The sequence below is a fragment of the Scardinius erythrophthalmus genome (genome assembly GCF_964197995.2).
Source record: "Scardinius erythrophthalmus genome assembly, chromosome: 16".
NCBI lineage: Eukaryota > Metazoa > Chordata > Actinopteri > Cypriniformes > Leuciscidae > Scardinius > Scardinius erythrophthalmus.
In genome coordinates, this window is record NC_138236.1 from 3,764,375 (window position 1) to 3,787,762 (window position 23,388).

General features: G+C 35.0%; 1 protein-coding gene across 1 annotated transcript in view; it reads left to right on the forward strand.

Moving 5' to 3' along the window:
- slc9a1a (solute carrier family 9 member A1a) overlaps positions 1 to 15,460 on the forward strand; it is a 54,476-nt gene extending 39,016 nt beyond the window's left edge. Inside the window, exons 5-12 of the mRNA XM_081388973.1 lie at positions 741 to 943; positions 6,847 to 6,936; positions 8,306 to 8,376; positions 11,814 to 11,990; positions 12,931 to 13,045; positions 13,136 to 13,234; positions 13,504 to 13,585; positions 14,647 to 15,460. Of these exons, the coding sequence (XP_081245099.1) occupies positions 741 to 943; positions 6,847 to 6,936; positions 8,306 to 8,376; positions 11,814 to 11,990; positions 12,931 to 13,045; positions 13,136 to 13,234; positions 13,504 to 13,585; positions 14,647 to 14,939 (1,130 nt within the window). The 3' untranslated portion in view covers positions 14,940 to 15,460. The remainder of the gene's footprint in view (positions 1 to 740; positions 944 to 6,846; positions 6,937 to 8,305; positions 8,377 to 11,813; positions 11,991 to 12,930; positions 13,046 to 13,135; positions 13,235 to 13,503; positions 13,586 to 14,646) is intronic.
- The last annotated feature ends 7,928 nt before the right edge of the window (positions 15,461 to 23,388 follow it).

The window sequence follows — 23,388 nt, forward strand, 5'->3', positions numbered from 1 at the left end:
ACAGGACATCGTCTTTCAAAACATGACCTGAAAAAATAAAATAAAAATGGTACCCAGCCCTTCTGAAAATGCGAATGCGTCTCTGTCCCCAGCACATTTCAAACCAAACTGACGCCCATGTATTCGACTATGAGGTTCATAGTCGAATCAGACCTCTCCGAATCGAATCGTCGAATCCTCGACTATTAGAAGTCAGCCCTAATTTTGTGACAACAAAACATAGCACTTAGTTTATTATTTCAGATGCCTTTTTAAAAGACTACAATTGAAAAATGTATAAGCTATATTATATATAAATTTCAACCCGCTAAAGTGGCTAGTAGGAGTGTCTGCATTACACACCACTGTTGAAATCCACCCGCATTTGGTGTGTTGGTGTGTGTTAATGTCAAGCCCTGGTTAGCGTGACCTCCTGAAATGGATTTAACAGCAATTATTCACTAGGTTTCACCATATAGTGTAACTCACAGCTCATATGTAGTATGTCTTACACCAGTATCTGGGTTGTGCTTGTGATTGTGTGTTTGCGTCATGAGTTCAGTGAAGGTCCATCGTCTTTAAGTAGTTCTGAACTAGTTTTAATAAACTACTTTGATTTTAAATAATGTTATTACCACTTTCCTAATTATTACTGTTTGCCTAATTAAAGAAACAGTTCTGTATTTGTTTATGCCCTAAGGATGTGAATGTTAGCACACTTTTTAGTGCTTGTTTAATGAAACGTTTTGCTTCATTCATAGGTGTAATCGGCTTGACCTTCGTGATCAACAAGTTCCGTATTGTGAAACTCACCACTAAGGACCAGTTTATTGTAGCTTACGGTGGACTGAGAGGAGCGATCGCCTTCTCCCTGGTCTACCTGCTCAACTCTAAACAGTTCCCCATGAGAAACATGTTCCTCACTGCCATCATCACTGTCATCTTCTTCACTGTATTTGTGCAGGTCAGTGTCCAGCAGTACGAACTCTGCTCTTCTTCCAGTACATAAAGCATATTGGTATGTTTTTGATATGGGATATAGCATTGGCTCACACAGCATCAGCACACATTATTTATATATACATATATACTAGTGCTGCACGATTAATCATATCGCAATCGCGATGTCAAGCCTATGCGATTATATGACGCAAAATGCTGCGATTTTATATTAAATAAACAAATTAGCACTGTTAACGCAATTAATGCAGCATCTTTTATTTTTTTGCATCCTTTGGCTAGTGTTACATGATCCCGCTCTTATTCATGCAAATGCTTTTAAACCATTCATGCGAGATAAGACAAAAAAGAACTCGCTGCCTGTGAATATCCTGACTGTGACGCACAGAAAGACTTGCACTAATATCGTGCGTGCGCACAAAACAGCATGCCAGAATACAGCTCCAGACCTGCCAACCTGTCGCATTTTGCGCATTTTGACTTCAAAGCACGCTGGTACGATTTGTCACTCTAAACTACGCAAAAACCTGGTGACGCCTCTGTGCACGTGCTGTCCTCAAATCAAGCTACAGCAAAAGAAGAAGAGTTCGACCAATCATAGCGCTGGGTTCATTCCACAAATAGCAAGCGGGATGATTGACAGATGCGTAAGGCCTATCATTAAAAAGAGACTGAAAATCGACACCAATAAAGATTCCCGCTCGATCCCCCTTCCACTCCCGCGGCCGCCGTCTGACTGATTTCATAAGCGAGGACAGTACAGTACGGTACTTCTGACTCCTGAAGGTAAACGGCCTGGGGAGAATGTGGAAAGTTGATTGTTGAGTTAACTTAATCTTATGGATTCGATGATCACACAGATCGCATGGATTATCTTAAAATACTCCGTTAAGTTATTCATGGAGGGATGGGTACCGAAACCCGGTATTAAACGGGCCCCGGTGCTGAATTTACGTTATCGGTTCTGCTGTCGGTACTGGAGAAATTAAGAAAGTGCTATTGCTATTAAGAAATTATTATCTTGCTAATTTAATCTCGCCAGCCACTTCTATATATAATAATATTTAACCATTTGACTGTGATGCATTTTTGCTAAAGAAAGAAAGAGAGAGAGAGAGAGAGAGAGAGAGAGAGAGAGAGAGATCTTTAACGCGGAGCGACGGCGCGCACATCACAACAGCCCTGCTTAATGAGTGACGATGAGGACAGAACTAAACATTCAAACGGTTAGGCTACACTTTAGATCTTTGATATTAAACTAATTTTATTTTAGATTTAGATTGTGGCTTCCAATGATTATAAAAAAGATATTTGAGGTATAACCATTAAAAACTAAAGCCGCATTCATTCTGTTTAGCGCAACTTCCCCTCACAGCGGTGCGCTGTCATTTCTCCCTAAAAACCAAACGTAATGTCAGAATCTGCACGATCGGTGATTGTTGTAAAATGTGGTCTATACTGTTGCTAAACTGCGGGACGCGTTTGATAATAAAAGGCAAGTACCAAAATTGAGCAAGAGACGCTGTTTCAAATGAGGCGCGCGCTCCGAAACACACCGCAACGAGACAAGCAACGTATATTTTGGGCTTTGTGCGGATCTAAACGATCAAATATACACAAAAATATATCAAAATGGCCGTCTTGGAGATTCACTTAAACAGTTTATTCACTAAAAATACAGTTTATGTCTTAAATGGGCGTAAATAGTTGGGAGAAAATATGAGGCGTAATAATGATTAGATCTGCATTTGGTCTTAAAGAGGCAGCAGTCTAATAATTCTGCTGACGATTGCTCCATTAATGTGAACCAAACAACAAAAGGCAAAGAGAAAATCAGTCGCAGCTCTTGAATGAATAATTTTGGCTTTCATAAGCTTTAATCTATCTATGATAAACTATGCAGTGTTATTTTAAATCTGACTTTATTAGATGTCTTTTTAGCCCATATTACTCTTGAACAGTAATGTCAGACATTACTGAAATTAAAGCACTGGGTCTATAATTTGTATATTTGTTTTATTGTATACTTTTTTTTGTTTGACCATGTGTTTGTACTTTGTTTTTGGTGTCCTATGTCTTAATATAAATATATAAAACACAAAAGCCTGCACCCTTCTGCATAACATACATGTTTTATTTGTTTTGTTAAAGCATTGCTTTTTCTTTTGCTATAGATATTTATTTTACATTTCAAAATATAAAGCAATATTAATTATGTTCTAAATAATTTTTTTCCTTTTTTTTAATATAAAAAAAGAACCGATGAGAATACCGTTAAAGTACCGGATCGATAAGGAGTATCGGTAAGAGTAGTAATACCGTTAAAACCTTAACGATACCCATCAGAAAAGAGGAAGACATCATTCAGTCATGCAAATAATAAAATGCTCAAGTAATGCTGAACTATAAATCTTGAAATCTCTATGGCTTAGTGATTATGAAAGGGCTGTGATTTGTGGATGAGCCTACTGATAAGCGCGAGTCTGGAGAAACAGGCGTTTATTTATTCATTCATTCTCAGCGTTGAGAAACGTATGTGTTACGTTATTGTGTTGTTTATTATAACTAAAGTACCTATATGTATTATGTTACATATTTATTTTGTATGAAAACTAGCGCGTTAGTTACTAATGGATTAAAAAGTACCGTTGTATCAGTGCTGCGCGAGCTCTCTCACAAACACGGACACAGAGAGAAGATTATTGTAAAATGAAAATTAACGGGCTAAGTTTAAATTTTGTTCTTGCTTGTTTCTTTTTCTGTCAAAAAGCATTTTGTATTATCCATCCCAGCTTTTAAAATTCGTTAAATGACGGACGTTTTACTGTTAACACAGCCCTCATTATATGTCGGATTCAGAACTTATACTTATTATTTTTAGAATTAGTGATTCGTTATGCTATTATTGGACTCCTGTCTATTAATTTTCAACTGTTTTCTATAAATATGTTTGTATTGGCTAACATTTATTCAGCTAATGCTTGTCCTGTTTAAAATGTGCAATGTTCAAATGCAAAGACAGCATGTCACAAATAGAAGCCCCTTTCCCTGTGGTATTTAGTATCATATTTGGATATTGGAAAATAAATTAATTAGCCTATCTTAAGTGTACACAATGTTCCTAAGTTTTTTTTTTTTTTTTTTTGATATTTTTTGCAATATGCAATGCAATCATATAATGCATGTGTGTCGTCGTCCAAACCACCCATACAATACCCCCCCACCCCCCTCCCAAATTTTTTTTTTTTGCAAGGTTGGCAGGTATGCAGCTCTCTTTCGAGCTTGAACGAACAATAACACACAATTATGCCAAAATGTCTTTTTGTCGAGTATCTTCATAACATAAGAGAAGTCTTATGATGAACGTGAAGAGTTGTGACTCATGAGAGAATGAGGCGTATGAGATCTGCGTCTCTGACAGCAGCGGCTGGTCTTAAAGGGACAGTACACAGTAGCCACTAATTATATCTGTCGCTAAAGTTAATCAAAGAACAAAGGGAACCGAGAAAAATACTCACTGCTCTTGACTAAAGAACTTTTTTCTTTAGGCAGATTATCACTAATCTGTCTGTGCATTTATTTTCCTTGAGAACCAAGCAAGTTGACTCATGAAACCATTTGTTTATTATATCGCAATCGCAATATTGACCTCAATTATCGCAATATGACATTTTCCCCAAATCGTGCAGCCATAATATATACATACATACATACATACATACACATATATATATATATATATATATATATATATATATATATATATATATATATATATATATATATATATATATATATATTTATACAGAATCTTAAATTTGACTGATTAGGCAAAAATTTGTGGAATTCTGCGGAATGAATTTGAAAATGGTAATCAGTGAAATTCTGTGAAATGGATAGAATGATTATCTTAATGGTAAACGTAAGTGAGTGTACTATGTTTTTTGGTAGCAAAATTATGAATGTTTGAATTAGTTAAAAAAAAATATACATTGAATATGTGGAATTTTATTTAATTTAAGAACTTCTTCATGCAGACCTGTCCGTTGGTTAACACACAGACGAAATTGACTTGTTTATTGAACAGCCTTTCGCTCTATTGGGTTTTATTGGGCGGTGGATTATCGAACGGTCTCGTATCTTTATTTGCTTTTTGCGGTCTCACCACTTTTCCACCTCAGCTGATGCTCTTAGGGAGCTGCGGGAGCCCTGAAGGCCTGAGATATGCATGAGCTGCTGAAAATGGCAGTGGTGAAAGTAACCCTCTTCCTTTATGTTTTGAATGATTCATATCATAACACGAGTCTTTCTGCTTTAGTGGAAGCAGTGCTGTGAAAGAGCAGGACCGGCGTAGACTCTGTGTACAGCACACGTGTGTGTGTGTGTGTGTGTGTGTGTGTGTGTGTGTGTGTGTGTGTGTGTGTGTGTGTGTGTGTGTGTGTGTGTGTGGTAGATTTGCTGATAGTGGCTGATGTATTGGAGTTGTTTTAGTGTATCTTGAGTGTTTAGTGTCAATGTATCTTCATGGTTAAAAATGCGAACGGCTTCGCAGCTCTAATCTTCTGTTGAGTGTTTGTGTGATACAGTAAATCCCTTACGTTTTAATGCGTCACCAAGAGACAGAGCCGTGTGTTTGGTTCCTCTGTACCAATGGTGATTTACTTTGGAGAATTCTTGGAAGGTTTCAGGAAGTTTCTCTCCTTTGTGGAGGCTCCTGGAAGAATGTTTCTTTTCTAGTCTTTGTTCTGGTGTTGAAATCAAGTGGTATCAGGTTTAAAAGGTGTGTCTCTGTTCTGTTCTTAAACGAGGACATAAGGCACGGTATCAGTTTGCAAGGTTTGTGTTGCCCTGCTTGTGTTTGATGTTTGTGAAAGTCTGTGTTGTGATGTGTGGTCTTTCTGTAGACAGATGTCAGATATGGACCCCAACAAGTATTTTATATAAATAATCCAAATATAAAATTGAGGCCTTTTTTAAAATTAAAGACAAAACTTTCTTAATAAAATAACTTAATGCAGTATTATTTATTTCATTATGGTTTCATGTTATAATTTTTTTAGCTGTATTTTAATGCAATGCAGTGAATTAAATACACTTTTAGGTATGTCTATATGGGGCCACTGCCTTCAGGTGTAGACCTGACAATACTGCTATCCATTATTTTATTTATTTATTTATTTTATTTTTTATTTTTGCAGTGCAATGCAGATGTCTATTGCAGTAACTTTAATGCAACTTTAGGTGCACCACTTGGAGCCTCTGCCTTTTGGGCACAGATCTGTGTTTCTTTTTTTATTATTTTATGTTATGTTATTTTATTTTATGCAGTGAGTTTCATACAATTTTTATGAGGAATATTTAGTGCCATTGCACATGGCTGTCGGTTTGTTGTTTTTCTCTCTGTCTGCACAGAGTCTGTGCTGTTCACAGGAAGTGGAAGGTGAGAGACCGTGTTTGCAGTGTCCGATGTGACGGTGCTTTTGCTATTGCTGCATGCGGTGTATTCTGATCTCTGCCAGCATCTGACCTTGAGGAAAACCCCTCAACTGCAATGTAGTGAACGCTGCAGTCAGAGTCACAGCCACAGCCCTCTGTCCTCCGTGATTGCTCAGCATAGTTTGAAAAATCTTGCTATGGACAAGTGAGGACATGCTATGAGTTACAGCTCAGTGTTGAAGGACAGGAGATCCCGCCCACTGTGTGGAAACGCAACTGTTTCCTAGTCAATGACTTGCAGTTCCCTCAGTGGTCATATATATATATATATATAGACACACACACACACACACACACACACACACACAGGTTTCACTGCAAAGATTGATGAATGGAGCTGTATCGATTGCATTTAAATAGGACCGTCTGTAAGCATGCATCAATTTCCCCTCCTCCTCTTTGTGTTTTCAGGGTATGACCATTCGACCTCTTGTGGACCTCCTGGCAGTGAAGAAGAAACAGGAAACAAAGCGATCTATCAATGAGGAGATTCACACACAGGTTCGAGTTTAACTCCATCTGTGATTCACCAATATTTTATGCCGTCTCAATATTCTGCCTGTCCCAAACATATTCACACAATTCTGTTCTTAGTCAATTATAATAATTGACTTATTTTGTTGACTTGTTTGGGTTTGTGGAACATCCAGTACTACTACTGAAGGTGTGTGAGCGCCACCTGCTGGTTGTGTGCTGATAAAGTCACAGTTTCATACAGAAATGCAGCTTGATTTTTTTTTAGAACGACAGGAATCAGAAGATTTTAAGACCAAGGGACCAGATGAATCTCAAGAAATCAGTCCAGAATATTTCCAGGTCATATAAATAATAATAAAAAAAATGAAAAAAAAAATGCATAAAGAAAATAAAACCAATTTTTGGACTTTTTTTTTTTTTTTTTTTTTTGCATTGTGACATTATGTTCATGAGATTTAAGTGCATTCTTTTAATCATTATGCAGAAGTGCATTCTCATTAGTAAATTGAAGTAAAAATCGACTTTAAAACAGTAATGGTAAATGTATTCATGAGAATCTAAAGAGAAACGGCATTAAGAATTATATACATAGTTAATTATATTCTCAACTGTGATAATAATAATCAGAAATGTTTCTTTAGCTGCAAATCATATTAGAATGAATGATTTCTGAAGGATCATGTGACACTGAAGACTGGAGTAATGATTTTGAAAATTCAGCTTTGATCACAGGAATAAATTACATTTTACAATATATTATACCAGAAACCAGTTCATTTAAATTGTAATAATATTTTACAATATTACTGTTTTTACTGTATTTTTGATCAAATAAGTGAATATATATATATATATATATATATATATATATATATATATATATATATAAGTGCCATCTGAAATTTTCTTCTAGAATGATCATTTTTATCAAGCTTTATCAAGAACTTAAATATACAAGCTTGATAAAAATGATAATTTTAGAAGAATATTTCAGGCTTTTGCATCTGAACTCATCATATACAAAGTTAAATATGAACTTGAATGTTTAGTTTAATGTGAATGTTCTGCAGAAAAAGCAGGTTGCTGTTTGTACGCCAGACATGAGCTTGGATCCACTCCACAAAACTCAGTACAGAACATTTTGCCCACAAATTGCCATTTATTCACCACTCATAAAACTGATTGTTGCTATGGAAACACCCATTTGCATGGGCGTCTCATCATCGTTAATGCTTTAAGTGATTGGCAGAAACCTTTCTGCTGTCCACTTTATTGCTCATTGTCAACATCATAGTCAGCTGTAGCTTCTGTTAGATATTTAATTGATAATCTCAGCGTTATTGACAGATATTATCGTTTATGTTTACTTAATAGCGTGTACATTTCTCTTTAGTTTTTGGACCATCTGCTAACTGGCATTGAGGATATCTGCGGACATTATGGACACCATCACTGGAAAGACAAGTACGTATAAAACTCAAAAAGTCAAATTTGGTGATTTTAAGTGATTATTTGAATTCTAAATGAAATCATAATGACTCCTACATCTAGTGTTTGATGAAGAATTTAGATATGACATGTTTTTGAATGGCTAACGTCAGTGATGTTTAGCCATTAAAATCAGACATGTTTTTAGTATATTTGGCCAAGTTCAGTCTTTTCATCCTTAAATACTGTGATGTTGTTGCTGCTGAAGAGAAAGTGAGTTTTAGGATAAAATTTGGGATCGGAGAAGCAGCACAAATAGTTTGATCCATTTTATTCACACACACACACACACACACACACACACACACACACACACACACACACACACACACACACACACACACACACACACACACACACACACACAAACAGGCGCACACATCTTTGTGGGGACTATCCATAGACGTAATGGGTTTTTATACCGTTCAAACTGTATATTTTATCTCCTTACACTAAACCTACCCATCACAGGAAACATTCTGCATTTTTACATTTTCAAAAAAATATAATTTAGTATGTTTATTAACCCATTTCCCTCATGGGGAATCCTTGTGGGGACATTTGGTTCCCACAATGTAATATGAACCAAAACACACACACACACACACACACACACACACACACACACACACATACATATATATGTAAGGAATAATTGACGACAGGCCGTTGAATTATTAGAAAAATAATGCACACCCGAGGTGGTAATGCGGTCACGACGCGAAGCGGAGTGTGCATTATTTTTCTAATAATTCAACGGCCTGAAGTCAATTATTCCGCTTATACTACAGTTACCACACCTCCAAACATTGTTCAGATTATGTATTTCAAGACGTTTGTAAAGTTTTTGTCATTAAAACGCTCTTGTATGTAGGACTAATTTATTACGCATCTAATCCCATGCCTCCGTTGCTAATTCCAAAACGTCATTTTAGAGTTATTAACGGAGGTTTGAGCCACTGATAGCAGACTAATGCTGGGGACACACGACTAGCTGACACTTTCTCTGACTGTTTTCATCGACTGCAGCAGATTTTAAACACCGACTTGAACACAGACTGAACGCGCGTTTGGGCATTATCAGTCATAAGTATCAAATTGCATTCATAACCGGCCTTAAAGTGTGTCCCCGGCTTTATGCAGTTATTAATGCAGTTATTAGAGAGAGATGTTGCAATAATGAGACAGAAAAGCATGTGCGTCAGTATTATTATTTACTTATTAATTTAATTCGTTTTGATTAATTCGTTCATTCTTTTTTTTTTTTTTTTTTTTTATTGACAGATGACAGTAGACTATAGCCAAATAAATGAAACACAAAGCCCTTTTAACAAGTGGGCCTATAAATAATTATTTATTTATTATTATCTGCAATAAAAATCCGTACTGCAGGACTATCCATTTATTTAGCCTATATTCAGTTTAATTTTCTATTGATTATAATATAGACAGGACTACTTAATTTATTAAAATTAAACTGCATGTTTATGGTGAAGCTAGACATTGAAAATTGCAGATCAAGCGCATGCGGCTAAATGTTTTTTCTTGTTATGAATTGTATCCTATTTTCCGTTATTACCGTTAACTACGCGAAGTGATATGGAACTGTAATGCGGTCAAGACCTGCCTGGAACTACTTTAGCCGTGCGTTTCCTGAAAATAATGCACACCTTAGAACGTTCGTCAACCAATCAGATTCAAGCATTCAACGGCCCTGTAGTATAAATAAATATATATATATATATATATATATATATATATATATATATATATATATATATATATATATATATATATATATATATATATAATATATATATTAGGGATGGGACGGTATGAAAATTTCATATCGTCGTCAATAGCAACGCATTATAACAGCGCACATCCATGTATCGCAACGGACGCGCTCTCTCGTTTCATTCAAATACAACTTGCCGTCTTGCGTTTCCGTTTTTGGACGATTGTTTGTACGCTGTACAAAATGGATTTATAAACAGGTAAGATTTAAAACATTAATCTCATTTCAATATGTCCCCATAATTGTGTGATATAAAAAAATCGGTGTAATTATTGTAGATAGTCTTTTTTGAACTTGTTCGTTCGTCTTTGGCTCAAAGCCACTTGCTGCGAACTTTTCTTCGCGGAAGCTTCACGTTTATTTCAAGTGATTGAGATAAAATATTTCAACTCAAAACAACATTTTGTGCCCAATTATTTCCAAGACGTAGTTTTGGTATTGAAGTCGAATTTAACTTGCCTTGCGTTCGCTATAAACTGGGTGATGGTCACACAAGACGACTCGGCAGATTTGAAGTGTTTCTCCCCTATTGTAGTGCGTCCTTGATTACGTTTCACTCAGGACTTTTGTAAATGCCAAAATATGACCACACCTCAGATTTAGTCCTCTTAAAAGGGAAAAATCTCCCGAGCACGGTCACTGCCTTCCGCCATTCCTTCTCGAATAAAAAACAACAACATTGCGCGCTGCTTCAGACTGTTGCTGGCTGGACAGGATTTACAGTGAGTTATTAAAATCGCGATAATCAAACACGGTTTTAATGATAATTAAAATTTTAACGATAATACTAACCGTCAGTACATTTGATCGTGGTTTATAGTAAAACCGGTAATCGCCCCATCCCTAATATATATGTATATGTGTGTATGTGTATATATATATATATATATATATGTATATGTATGTATGTATGTATATGTATGTGACCCTGGATCACAAAACCAGTCACATGTCGCACGGGTATATTTGTGGAAATAGCCAACAATACATTGAATGGGTCAAAATTATAAATTTTTCTTTTATGCTAAAAATCATTTGGATATTAAGTAAAGATCATGTTCCATGAAGATATTTTGTAAATTTCCAACTGTAAATTATATAAAACATTTATTTTTGTGAGTGTATGCAAAAAAATTGCAGCACAATCGCGAACATAAATGAACAACTTTAAAGGAGATTTTCTCAGTGTTTCGATTTTTTTTTTTGCACCCTCAGATTCCAGATCCCAGATGTATTGTCCTACCCTAACAAACCATGCATCAATGGAAAGCTTATTTATTCAGTTTTCAGATGATGTATACATCTCAATTAAAAAAAAATTGACCCATGTGACTGGTTTTGTGGTCCAGGGTCACATATATGAACAAAATGGATCAAACTATTTGTGCTTCTCCTTCTCTGAAAAATATATCTCAAAAATATATATATTATTTTTTATAAGTATTTGAAGGTGTGTGTGCCCGTCTCTACCACACTGATTTCAGACACAGTTTCAGTGTTCAGTGCCTCTAATGATGCTGGAGGCAGGGGTTTGTTATCTGGACTTCTGCAGAAAAAGAAAAATAACCCTCCAGCGGTCATATCAAAAGCATCACCTTTTCCTTCTCATTTCCAGACTGAACCGGTTCAATAAGAAGTACATAAAGAAGTGCCTGATAGCGGGTGAGCGCTCCAAAGAACCTCAGCTGATCGCCTTCTACCACAAGATGGAGATGAAGCAGGCCATCGAGCTGGTGGAGAGCGGAGGAGGATCCAAGCTGCCTTCTGCCATGCCCTCCACCATCTCCATGCAGTGAGTGCACACCTCGCCTGCATCACGACTTACCAATTATGGAATTGTGTAGAATGCATATAGAAAGTGTGCAATCTGCATTGAATTTAAAGAATGATTATAGCATGTTTATAGCATTAGTGTATTGAATGCATGGAATATTGTAGTAGAACGTGTGGAATTTTTGGAATGTGAATGAATATTAAGAGAATGTGTTGAATGCATGCAAAATCTGTAATGGATTGTGAAAAATGCATATGAAGCATTGCACAGAAAAAGTTTTTAGAATGCATATAGAAAATAGAATGTAAGGAATCTGAAAGGAATTGATGTAATGAATGGAGAATGTGTGGAATTAAATTCAGGAGAAAAAGAAAAATTTCTTTTTAATGTTCCTACAAGTTTAATTTAAACCATCAATATATGAGGAAAATAGTTTCTATTTATAAAATATTTTAAACATGAGGAAAGAACAAAACACAAAACTTGGTTGATGTTTTTAGCTGACAATATTATTTGGCAAAAAAAAAAAAGGCAAACTACAGGTTTTATTTTACTATGTAAAAACAAAAAGCATACAACATAATCAGTTGCTACTGTGATATTCATTGGTTCTTTCTTTTTTTTTTTTTTTTCTTTTTTTTTTTTTTTTCATGTGTTCATAATTTTTTTGTATGACAGCCTGGCCAAAAATTATATAACCAAAAATTATAATTGCGTTATCACAAATAAAACAATTGCCTCCAAGCAATTATTCACATGCTTACAATATCCTTAAGTCAATATGCTTACAACATCTTTAATAATATTCAAATAAAGGGTGAAGATGTCTATTTCCCTAGGCCAGATCTCACTTTTGGCCACTACTGTAAATAAAACATAAGGAGTTCATGGAATGTTTATAGAATGTATGGGTCTGATTTTTATTCTAGGATAATGAGTTTTTCACTTTGTTTTCCAGGAACATCCAGTCTAAGAAGACTCCTCAGGACCGAGCTCTGCCGCAGCTCTCCAAGTCCCGTGAGGAGGAGATCCGGAAGATCCTGCGCACAAACCTGCAGAGGACCCGCCAGAGAGTGAGTCAGCACTTCGCTTCACACTCTCAAACCAGGCTTCTTTCGGTTTCATTCATTCAGATCAAGCTAGATTGTCCTCTGCTTTTTCAGCTGCGCTCGTACAACAGACACACGCTGGTGGCTGATCCGTTCGAGGACGGCTGGAACGACCTCATCAAACGCAAGAAGATGATAGAGCTGGAAAAGAAGGTTTGACGTTAACGATTGATTGATTCATCACTGGATATGAAAAAAAATGATCAATATTAGCTGATTAGATAAGTTGTGTCATTTCCAACGGCCTTATTCATTCATTTAATTTCAGCAATTTTGTGCATCTCAATTAATTGTTATACTCTATTATATATGTATATTGCCAGTATAAAAGTTACTGGCCACCAAAACTCATCTCAGTTACACATAAAGGCCACTGATAGCTGGAGTGTGCTTTATTAATCATAATAGACTGTTTTTTTCAGATATCACTGATGAACAATCACCTCACGGTTCCTGCTCCGCCTCCGGATTCCCCGACCATTACTCGAGCTCGACTGGCTTCAGGTGAGCGGACCGTTTCTCTGCTGGATCACAGATATATGACTTTAGGATCCTGTTGTGTCGCTGAAATCTGTCTCTTCAGCGCCAGGTCTTTCCTCTCAGTGAATGTGCGGTTGATCACTCAGGTTTCAGTTGTTGCACAGCGCCCCCTATCGATTCAGCAGATTTAATCATATGCATAACTCTCGATGTTCAACACAATCAAGCAATATTCCTTACAAACATCTAACTAGTTATTATTACAGTACAATTGTGGTAAATTGATATTAACCACCATTGTCATCATCATAAAAGAAATCAAACAACATGGCAAAAAGAATCTGAAAGCTTCATACACTATTTGAAGGAGATACTATAGTGAATTACTATGGTTTACAGTAGTAAATTATATAATAAGAATAAATAATAAAATAATTAGTAAATTATTTATTTTTATTAGTAAATTGCACAAATGAACTGTTTGCACTGCAACAAATCATTTTTTAATCAGTATTTTTTATTTATTTTCCAGTAAAAATACTTACTTTAATGCAATTAAATAAGCACAATTTGGTAAGATAGACTTTTTTTTCTTTTCTTTTTTCTTAGAATGTTAATTGATAAATATTGGGGGAAAAGAATTCTTGTTCCAAACATAAACTTTATAAAAATATGTTTTGCTTCCAACACACACACACACACACACACACACACACACACACACACACACACACACACACACACACACACACACACACACACACACACACACTAAGTATAATCCATAGCCAATTCTATAATTAAATATGCTTTTTAAGTTTATCTATCTTTAAGTAAAACAGTGCTATTTAACTATTATTTGTATACTATAATAGTGTATTTTATAAATATATTTTGATTTAGGTTTTATTTTAACGTTGTTAATATATTCATATATTTAAATTTTCGTTTAAATTTGAGGTTTTTTTTGTATATTTTAACATTCTTTTATTTATCTTTTTTATTTCAGTTTGTTAGAACACTGGAGTAAAATACTGATTAAGAAAGAGGTTTAGTGTGATAGATTTCCCTCTTCTCTGAAACAGACCCTCAAGCGTGGGGCATCAAGGCTGGCACAGAGAGCATCCCCACCATTAAAGTGGACCTGGCCTCACCGCAGACCCCGGAGGCCGGCATCATGCGGGACGAGTTCGGCAGCAAAGCAAGCCAGCCGAAGGAGAGCAAGGATGAGGGTGGACTGGTGATGAAAGCACCTGCGAAGGAGAGGAAGGACAAAATGGCGTACGAGGATGATGATAAGGAGCCGCAGCGACTCATGCGCTGTCTGAGCGATCCGGGGCCCGCCGCCGATGAGGAAGACGAACCCTTCCTCCCCTGAGAGAGCAGAACTGGATATGCCGGAACATGGAGGACAGATTTATATTCTATAGGAAGAGAGAAGAAACGTCAGGAAAACCAAACTGTTGATGAACCAAAATAAAGAAAATGAAAGGGAGCGATAGAAAATAGCCATTTATTTTTTCCGCTTGTCATTGTTCTTGTTATTTTAATCCCAAAGGCTTGTTCACACCAAGCACGATATTAAAAACGGTTTTACGAAAACATTTAAAGATATACTTTTAAAAATCTTTCTAAATTTAAAAGGATAGCAGAGTCCACACAACAGAGATAACAATAGCGGCATCAGTAGAATCACTTTCAGAACGATTTTAATGAACGATTAAAACATTGACCAGTTAGCCAATCAGAATCCACCAGACTTTAAAGAGCTCGAGTGTTTATAGTTGCAGACTATAGACGACAGAACGTTATTGTGCATTGGAGTGGACGATAATATAGTCAGGCATGTGATCAGCTAAAGACAAAAGAGAAGGAATACCCCGCACGAATTATTATTATAATAAAAAAAAAAAGATATTTTATTGAATTATTACATACTATAATACGTATTGTAAAATGTAAAGATAGAGTATTTAATAATAATAATATATTGCGTTTTAATAATAAATGTTATGTAATATTTGGAATTGTTGTTGTTATTAACAACAACAATAATAATTGTTATTTTAATTTTATTTTACAGTAAAATTACAGTACTAACATTTATGGTTACCTTAATGTCTTTGCTTTCAAACATTAAACTAATTGAACTTTTATTTTGGTGGAAAACTTGACAACAACAGATTTATAAACTATTCGGGAAGATGGTTGGCGCACGTTGCGTACCCAAATGCAGATTATAAGCGTCTCAAACTCACACAGAGCGCATGCAGAGTAGCATTTACACTGAATCGAAACTGAACTGAGTTTTACTCTGAAACATGCCAGACTATACAGTATATTTATATAATCACAACTGTAGCGGTTTGATGATCGCACTAAGCCATATAACATTCTCACAACCATGCATTGTCAAAATTCATAAAGTCACCCCACAACAGGCGAGTTAAAGCGTTTCAATGTCGATTTTGACTCTCGCTTAGCCCTGGCTAACATGCTAATAGTCTGCCGCTGTGAGCTCGTGCAGCGCAGTCACAAGCAATCCGTGCATAAGATAAATGTATTCGAAAATGTAACATTTTACAATTTATTCAGTAATTAAGGCCATTTCCCCCTCAGAAATATCCCATTCCTGTATAGTTATAGTTATCGTTATAGTAATTGTTGTTGGTGTGAATGGGCCTTAACTCTGTGTTCTCACCAGGCATGATGCGATTCAAATGTTTTAATCCCAACTAGCGATAAATGACAGAACAGTGACATCTCATTGGTCCATGAACACATGGCTTATTATTGCTGGTCACTTCACGCCTGGTTTGAACTCGTGTCAACAAGTACATGTGGCATTGACTGTGGAATTACTATATTCTGCTCGAGGGAACAGATCTATGCATTACCAAACGCTCGCACTGTTCAGTCTCACTCTATATTCAGGTAAAACGCTTCTGTTGTCGTTTTCAGAGCATTGGTGCGTTTTCTTGTTCGTTATGTTTTGTGTTCGTTCACAAAAATTGGCTTTATCATTAGTTGTTTCACCTCTCGAGGAATTTGACTCATTTATCAGGAGCAATAATATGAAACTTTCTTATATTTATCAGTCAGATGGTGCATATTTACTCTGGCTAATTATTTTGTCGACGCGCTAACCACACGTGAAGACCAATGAAGTCACGCTTTATTTGCATAACAAACCTGAGAACCAACTAGAGACCGCACAGAGATTTGCATTTGTAAAGACTTGATTTTACACCAAAAAGTTGCATGACCAAATTGATTGGTTGTGATCATGTACCCTGTTTTGTTTTCGTTGCTTGTACTTTATTAATAACAAAGATCATTTTAATTTAATAATCTTATTGCCTTTAATAGCACTCAAAGCGCTTTTTGTGACCGGTCATGACCGCTCTGAGAAAGATCTGGGCCATCGTATTCACAAACCTTGATTTAAAGGGAAGAGTTCGTGCAAAAGTGACAATATATTCCAAGTGTTCTTAAATTGAGAATACAAGTCTTAATTATGAAATTAAAAAGTAGAAATTATGACATACTAAGTCATAAGTTTGAGATAAATGTGAAAAAGAAATCTAAATTACGAGATAAAAAGTCATAATTTTGACAAAGTCAAAACTGACACACTGACTCATAATTATGAGATAAAAAAGATAAAATGACGACACTAGGCCAGAATTTATATAAAAAGTGGGAATTGTCAAAAAGTCAAAGTTATGATGTACTAAGTCATTATTGTAAGATGAAGTCAAAATTATGAGATAAAGTTGTCATGTTGACAAATATGACAAAAATGTGAAATTATGAGAAAAAAAGGCAAAATTACGACACTAAGCCACAAGTATGAGATAAATGTGGAAATTGACAAAAAGTCAAAGTTATGACGAACTAAGCCATAATTGTGTCAAAATTATGATATAAAAAGTCATAATTATGTGATAGTGGAAATTACAACAAAAGGTCAAAAAATTAAGTCATAATTGTGAGTCAAAATTATGAGATATAGTCATAATTATGAGATAAAAAGGCAAAATTACGACACTCTAAGCTACAATTATGAGATAAAAAGTGAAAATTGATAAATTAAGAGATGATGTACTAAGCCATAATTTTAAGTCAAAATGATATAAAAAGTCATAATTATGTGATAGTGGAAATCACCACAAAAGGTCAAAGAATTAAGTCATAATTGTGAGTCAAAATTATGAGATATAGTCATAATTATGAGATAAAAAGGCAAAATTACGACACTCTAAGCTACAATTATGAGATAAAAAGTGAAAATTGACAAATTAAGAGGTATGATGTACTAAGCCATAATTGTGAGTCAAAATTATATAAAAAGTCATAATTATGTGATAAAGTGGAAATTACAACAAAAGGTCAAAGTATAAAGTCATAATAGTGAGATAAAAAGTTTAAATTATGAGATGGTCATAATTATGATATAAAGTGGGAATGAAAAAAAAAATCAAAGTAATGATGTACTAAGCCATAATTGTGAGATCGAGTCAAAATTGAGTTAAAAAAAATGACAAAAAGTTGATTGTATGTCATAAATGCGTCTTTTTATATTGTAATTATGACTTTTGTCAGAATTTCACATTTTTTATTTCATTATTCATATAGTTAGTCATAATTATGATTTACCAAAAAGCTGCGTAAATGAAAACATATTTCTAATGTTAGCGTGAATTAGTTGAACACTTTCCTGAAACTCTTCCCCCATAGCTCAGCCTTCTCACACACACACACACACACACACACACACACACACACACACACACACACACACACACACACACACACACACACTAACCACACAGGTGGTTAATGCTGATTCGTGTTGCAGTGAGATTGTTTCCTGAAAGAACTGCACCGAGTCTGGGCTCTTCTAAAACCTGTATGTTGAATTATTCCCTTTAAAATCTTTTGCACGACCAGAATGAAAACACTCCTTTGATTCTCCTCCGCAACCGGAGCAGATCCGGCTCTGAAGGTGCATTGCATATTTTAAAAAGAATAAATGATATATCAAATTCAGAGACTCTTTTGCATGCACAAATAGTAGATTAGCCTTATTTTAATCTAGATGTGGTGAAATCATATCTATATATTTTATGTGAACTCTAAAGGTCCATAGATGTCTATATTCTGCTTTGAAGAATTACAATGCTAACTGAACAGTTATTGTGTGAGCTTGTTTTGCCTTTGAGCGGAGAGGCTGTCCTCTCTTCTGCCTTTCTTCAGTTTCATGCACTTGTCTGAAAGGTGTGTGTGGTTCACGTCTCACCTGCTCTGTTGAGCTTCACGAATGTTTCACATGCGAACGGAGGACGGGGTTCCCGGGCTTGATGTACAGCGTGGACTGCAGTATTCACACCAATGACCAGCTCCAGTAAAGAGGAGAGGGGGAAACATGTTAACGAATTAATGAAAATTCTGTCATTATTTACTCAGCCTTATTTTGTTTAAAGCTGCATGCTTTTATTTTCCAGAGGAGCATGTTTTTGTTTATACAATAGTAATTTAATTACTAGTTTAAGTTTTATTATAGTTCATATTTTTCCGTTTTCAAGTTTGTCATTTTATTGTAATTTTTACTCGTTTTTTTTTGTCTTTATAGTTTCTATTAATTTCTATTTTAGTTTTAGTTATTATAGTGAATCAAGTTATATTGCATAAAATGAAAAAGAAAATATTTTTATTTTAAGAAACTTTTTAATGATTTTAGCTCAACCCTGTTTGAACAACATGAGTGTGATTAAATAATGGTATAATTTACATTTTTGAGTGAAATATTTGTTTAAACTTAATTGTCTTTGACATGAAGCTCAATGCCAATGATGAGTTTGTTTTAATGGTATTCTGTGTATTCACCATAAAGCCTTTTTATATGATGTTTGGTTCACTATGGTTTACTTTTGCTTTGCATAATTCTGCCTTCTGTTATCAGTTTATTACGGTTTTATCATGAAGCACATGTGGGTTTACATTATTTTGTCTTTTTTTTGTGCAACTTTAAACTGCTGCATGTTCGTGTGATCATGCAGATTCAGATGATTTTATGATTTGTAATCATAAAAGCTTATTTCTGCATTCAGGTGGTTTGATCATTCGTGGTCTTTTGTCTCTTCACTGATGCTTATCGCTTGACTCCAGACACTTTAATGTCCTGCGCTCACTTTAATGTTATTTGTGACTCTAGGAAACGACTCGAATGCGGGCTAACTAATGTAAAAAGACTGAAGAAACCTGTCGATATCTGATCACACATGAAGCCACTTTCACATGATTTTAATGACCAGTCAATGTCTTATCTCATTTCATTTGGTGGCGATGAAATGACAGTAATCTTCTTCATCTTTTGCTTCTGTTTCAGGGTTTATTCTTGAGGTTGTTGTATCGATCCTCATGAATATTTGACTGAAGGACTGTAACATGCTTACTGTTCTTAAACTCTAAATGAAATGACTTTATAAAAAAACATTTACTGAAATGTGCATGAATTATGTGCTGTTATTTATTTGATCAAAAGACACCAAATATGAACATCTGTTCATTTGTGCTGAGAAGATCTTGATATAATCGTGAGCTTTCATCTTCATAACTTCATAGTCTTCTGTTTCTAAACGCAGATGTAGCCTACAGTCTTTACTCATTAAATTTAAGAGGCCGTTTGAAGCACTTTATCATGAAAAGAACCTTTCAAACATGATTACAGCAATAATTAAGCCATTCATTTAATAACTTACTATGGTAAACGCATAGGCTTTACCTCTCTGTGTGGTGTAAAGGTCATGTAATATTAAAATGTGTTGATTGCTGGTTTTATATGGATTTTAATCCAGGTTAACTCATAGGAATGATGATTTTCTGCACATTGAGTAAGTTGAACTTAATTTTAGTTCAACTTAATGCATTTGTTTAAATGTAGCTAAAATCAATTGTGTGCAACCACTTACGATAAAAAAATTGATTAAATTCAACGAATCATTTTTTTCAGTGTGATGTGGTCAAAATGTCACCAGTTCTTTAACATCAGCTGCGTTTGTCTGTATGTTATTAATCTGCTGTCGTATAATCTATTAATGTAATTCATTGTCGTTTGATAAAGTGCATCATCATGTATTTGCAACAAAATGTTTATTTTAAATACGAGAAAAAATATATCACAATATAAGATTTGAGATATCATCTGCAAATGTCAAAGCCAAGAGTGTACACTACAAGGATTCACTGTATTTGTCAAGTCGTCTATACAGCTTTAGAGTTTTGCTCTTGCATTCTGGGAACATTTATGGTCATCAAAGATACACAAATAAAGTTTTAATTTGCTAAAAAGCATCAGTTTTCTCTTTCATTTGAATGTGTCCGAAATCGTATACTCTCTAGTCTAGAGTAACTTATTTTGAATAAGTAGCTTAATTACTTTGCGATTGCTAAAAAGTATTTTCTGTAGTATGACTGTAATTCCGAAGTACTACAGTAGTTACCGTATACTGTAAGTACATGTAAGTGCACGTACTGTAAAATAAAGTGCAACCCAAATACTTATTCAAATTCAGTTAAATAAATAATTTGATACTAATTTAGACTCATTTGCTTATCGTGATTTTAACAGTAAAAGACTGTAAAAATGCTACAGTGAAAAACTGTAAATAACTGTTACGGTAAATAACTGTGATAGATCTAATGGTACATTTAATGTAATTTTACTGTAAAATACCATTAAATTTACAGTTTTTGTAAGTGAAAACGAACAAGTCATTGTAACCGTAAATTGACATTCCCACAATTCCCTGCGTGACACTTCACATTTGATGTATTTTTGTTGAAATAACTGTTTCCTTCGTTTTTTTTCTAATCAGTTATGTACATTAGGGTTTTATGTTACATTTAATGTTGTTAAATTAATGTTTATTGTATTTTTTAAATTCCGTGTTACCGTGATGGTGTTTAATGTTTGTGTGAATGAGTCTGTGCAGCTTCTGTTTATATTAATATTAACTTTTTTTATGGAAGAACTGCATGTGCTGAGCTTTGATTGATTATGTGACTCATTACTGCTGTGATTATTGGTTTTCAGAGTATTACAATGATACAAAACAGATTTTAATACTTCAATGGGTCGGGAAATTATCATTATATCAGATAATGAAATACGGTTTATTACTGTAAATTTTAAGCTAAGTCTGTAAAACCTAAAATGTTGCTACCGTATTTGTTACGGTAAATTTCTGGTAACCACAGATGCCAGTTTTTTTTTGTAAATTTAACAGAATTTTTTTACAGTGTTGATTTTGAGGCTCTCAAAAGGGAGGTTTCATGAAGTCTACCACTCGCTTGCTCGATCCCATTCGTCTATTTATATCTCGCTTTGATGTTATTTTGCCCTACTGTCCTCAGTATAATAAATGAATCATTGCAGTTTGGGGTTGTTCCAACAGCATTTTAAATTCCTGTGCCAAGAAAAGAAAATGCTGCCCTGGACGACACCCCATTTCAAATCTTCTGTTTTTTGCAAAAGTACTGAAACTCATTGTTGCTTCTCACTTGGTTATGTCTTCAAACCCCTTCAGTCAGGTATTCGTAACTTTCACAGTATTGAAATGACATATTGATGGCGTCTGATTCTGCCACTATTTCCATTCTCATCCTTCTTGATCTCAGAGACACTTTCGATACTGTTGATCATAGTTTTTTACTTACCTAGAAAGTGCTTTGGTGTTTCGGGGACAGCTTTAAACTGGTTTAAATCCTATTTTACTGACCGTTCCCAGTTCATTGCCTTGGGTGGTTTCAGGTCTGAGATTAGCTCTGTTTTCACTGGTGTTCCCCAGGGTTCAGTTTTAGGTCCGTTCCTCTTTAATATCTATTCGTCACCACTCGGGCATCTGTTGCGATCGCTCGGCCTTCATTATCACTTTTACGCTGACGATACTCTAACCCTGGTGAAAATCTGGATGTTTGCTTGCTTTCTGCTTGTGTTTCTGAGATCAAGATATGGATGAATAACTTTTTTTGAAGTTTGAATAGTAGTAAAACTAAAGTTATGTTACTTGGTTCCCCCTATACCAACTTTTCTGCTGATGTTACAGTTTTGAGAATCCAAGAAATTTGAGCATCTTTGATGCCAGTCAAATTTGATCCTTATATACAGAACACTATTAAACATCTTTTTTTTTTACCTCAAAAATATAACGAGATTGCGTCCAATCCTAAATTTTAAAGTCTCTCGGATTGCCTACAGTAATGCCCTTTTAGCCGGAGTAAGCCTATCTAAATCTAAACTTAACAAGTTTCAACATGTACAAAACTTGCCCGGATCCTGGGCATGCAATCATATCACTCCTAATCCTTGCACTGTCTCCCGGTCAGGTTCTGTGTTGATTTTAAAATGATGATACATACATTATTTATCAGAGTTACTCACTCCTTTCTACCCAAATCGTAGACTGCACTCTTCAAAATCTAACCTGTTGTCTGTTCCTCAAATCCACTTAAAATCTATGGGTGACAGCCAGGGACTTTTCTTCTTCGAAAATCTCTTCCTCTTGAACTTAGGGAAACTCAGACTTTTGTGATTTTTTTAAAGATCAAATTAATTTCTTATGAATCAGCACTTTGTTCTTAGACTAGTGTATGCTTGCTGATTTTAGTTTTTTTTATTATTGTATTCATTGTTTCACTTATTGTTTATCTTGTGTACAGCGCTTTGAGAAGCTATCAGCGTCAGTTGCGTCGCTTCACTGTCATTCATAAATCCTCTCCCGTGGCCTCATGGAATAGAAAAGTGCTCACTTCAGAATCTCAAA